Genomic DNA, 2,848 nt, shown 5'->3' with positions numbered 1-2,848 from the left:
ATCCACCGAGAAAGAGAGGGTAGGACATCCACGGATCTCCTCCTCCAAGCCTGAAGCACAGCCTTAATTACCCGTCCGACCGCACCCAACGTGAGTTGGCAAGGCCAGAGGCTATCGCCATTGCCGGGGCGTAGCCGGACAGGCGCTAGCACAGTGTCGGCGACTAGATTGACAGAATAGCCGCTAGGGTTGCTAGAGAGAGCGTTTTTAACAAAGTTCCAATCTTTGCTGTTTAATGAGTAGGACTCTAATAGTGATGACGAAAACAAGGCAATCCCAATAATGTCATTACAACATTGAGGGTATAATCTAATAAGACTAAGCATACCATACACCATCCATTCGATTAGGCATATCAGGATATGTATGACACCTACAACTCAACATAAAATGGATTCATAAATGACAGAATTCATCACACACATGAAAATGTCATGATGGATAAGAAAAACAACTTCCGTGAGGGAATGGGGAGAAAATATATAGTTGCATATCCACATCCTTTAATAAGAAGGAAAAACGTCCACATGTACTAGATTTTCATAGTCATAACAAGATATTCATATCCCAACAGTCTTATAATGAGCCACCACTATGCCAAATGTCAGTAGGCTTCAAATAACTACAATACATGAACCACGTATAAAATTGGAGGGAAAAAAAAAAGGTTTAATGATTGCTATACCATTTTCCATTCTGGATCAATGTCCATAGCAGTCTTGATGAATTCTTTGTCAAGAAACGGTACTCGAGCCTCAACACCCAAGCTGAAGTCGATTTGTTGGCCCTCAGATAATCGTACAGATGAAGAGCTTTAATTTGTTGAATAGTTACAAAAATTCAGTAAGAAAAAGAAGTCATAATAGCCATCAATGGTAGTAAAATAAAATCCAGTAATATTGCAAGTATATAAACATATGGCACAAAAACAAGAGAAGAGAACAATACAGAGATAGTTTATATGGAATACCTTCTGGCATGTTTCTTGGTGAAACTCCTCCTTGTTTGGTGCCTTGTGGAAATACAAGTAACCACCAAAGATTTCATCTGAAACTTCACCAGAAAGGACCATTTTTACTTCCAGAGATTTAATCGTACGAGACATAAGAAACATTGGAGTGCTGGCTCTGACAGTGGTCACATCATATGTCTCAACAGTCCAGTGGTGTTCACCTAGTCAGTTGTGGACCAAAGAATTTATGCTCAACAACCCTTAGATTTACATCTAATGGTGAAAAACAAAACACTTCAACTTAATAATAACTCTCTCTACCCTTGGATTTACATCCAAGGGTGGTTGAGCATTATTTTCTTGGTCAATAACTGACCAGGTGAACATTTTCGTATGTCTCAATATGGTAGATAACTTCTTCAAGTGCATCTATGCCTTCCTGAGATATGAAGCAAAAATAGAAATTATTTCTTGTGATTAGTATATATCCAGGCCTTTTCCTGGGATTACTAATGTAGAAAAGAATTGATGAAAAGTGAGAGAATGAGATAGATTGGAATTAGTAGAATGAGTAAGAGCGAGAAAATCAGGGTAAACGCAATTTGTATTTCCAATCTCCAATTAATATGAATATTCTGAATCCTATTTCAAGCAATCCTTAAACATTCAATAAGGTAAAATTAAAACTGCAGGAGAGAGAGAGAGAGAGAGAGAGAGAGAGAGAGAGAGAGAGAGAGAGAGAGAGAGAGAGAGAGAGAGAGAGAGAGAGAGAGAGAGAGAAACAGGGTGAACGCAACTTGTATTTCCAATCACCAATTAATATGAATATTCCGAATCCTATTTCAAGCAAACCTTAAAAAATTAAAACTGCAAAAGGATTACCTGAATTCTGAACTTAAGAAAACCTAATTTCCACCCTGAGCCTTAGTAAAAGTATTCTTCTCACATCCCTTATAAATTACCTGAATAGTAAAGTGAAACTCGTGATGATGAGTTCCAAGATAATCAGCAACTTCTCTTGCTGCTTTTAAATCTGGTGAACCCTGAAGATTGATAATGCAAAGCATTTAAACATAGAGAAAAAGTATCAGAAAGACAATATCTTATATAAAAATTGACTACAAGAAAGTACATCTAAACCTTTCCGGTACCAAAGTTTGCATAGCAAAGACTATTGAACACCAAGACCAAGAACCTTTCCCTTAACCTTTAAACATACTGAGTTAACAACTTTTTATTGTAGTTTGATGCAATTAGGTCTAAATAACAAGAAACCCAGCCATCGTTGAATTTTTATACTTGTTTAAAGAGGATTTAGGTTGTCTACCAAGTTTATAAACATACATTTCTTGTTTATAAACTGAAAATATTGTGTAGGTAGCATTTGCTAGGCACTGTTGGGGAAAAAAATATAGAGGGGAAGGGAAGAGGATGGGAAGACACCATTCTGGTTATATAAAAAGACACCGCATTTGATCAAGTGTCACATTCGATTATCGAAAATGAGAAGTATAGTTACCTCCAAGCCAACGCAAAAGGTATGTAATTGTGACCCCCACTGACATGCAGCTTCTGATTTAGCCAAATAGCGACCAGCCACAGCATCAACGAGTGATGAGTCCAATCCTCTGGACAAAAGAACACCGAATGGTACATCTGTCATAAGTCGAGCAACCCAACAATGGGGAGGAATCATTACACATATAACCAGATGTCTGAATATTATGTGTGAGATTCTTGAGGAATATGCAAATCTTGGAATTTCTATGGTTGATCATTGTCGATTGCTACTTATTGTTGTTAGAACGGTGAAGGGTGAGGATGCTGGAATTTGTCGTTGCTGCTGTCTGCTATTTTGCCTGAACTGCATACTAATTGTATATGTCTTTGCCGTTG

The 2,848-nt window shown here is 37.6% G+C and overlaps 1 protein-coding gene across 1 annotated transcript; it reads right to left on the bottom strand.

The window, feature by feature from the left end:
• Positions 1-318: 318 nt before the first annotated feature.
• LOC112183999 (asparagine synthetase [glutamine-hydrolyzing] 3-like) lies at positions 319-2,648 on the bottom strand. Its single transcript, XM_040513328.1, has 6 exons — positions 2,472-2,648; positions 1,915-1,995; positions 1,348-1,391; positions 971-1,148; positions 686-819; positions 319-373 (listed from the first exon to the last, which is right to left on the bottom strand). The coding sequence occupies exons 1-6, from the start codon at positions 2,646-2,648 to the stop codon at positions 319-321; spliced, it is 669 nt and encodes a 222-aa protein (XP_040369262.1).
• Between the last annotated feature and the right edge of the window lie 200 nt (positions 2,649-2,848).

This window comes from Rosa chinensis, chromosome 2 (genome assembly GCF_002994745.2).
Source record: "Rosa chinensis cultivar Old Blush chromosome 2, RchiOBHm-V2, whole genome shotgun sequence".
Lineage (NCBI taxonomy): Eukaryota > Viridiplantae > Streptophyta > Magnoliopsida > Rosales > Rosaceae > Rosa > Rosa chinensis.
The sequence above is the reverse complement of the archived record's forward strand: the minus strand, read 5'-3'. Positions and strand labels throughout refer to the sequence as shown.

Coding starts and splice junctions, on each gene's coding strand:
- LOC112183999 (XM_040513328.1), bottom strand. CDS start 2,648: ATGATTCCTCCCCATTGTTGGGTTGCTCGACTTATGACAGATGTACCA. Junction 1,996..2,471: donor CCTTTTGCGTTGGCTTGGAG/GTAACTATACTT, acceptor ATCAATCTTCAG/GGTTCACCAGATTTAAAAGC. Junction 820..970: donor ACCAAGAAACATGCCAGAAG/GTATTCCATATA, acceptor ACTATTCAACAA/ATTAAAGCTCTTCATCTGTA.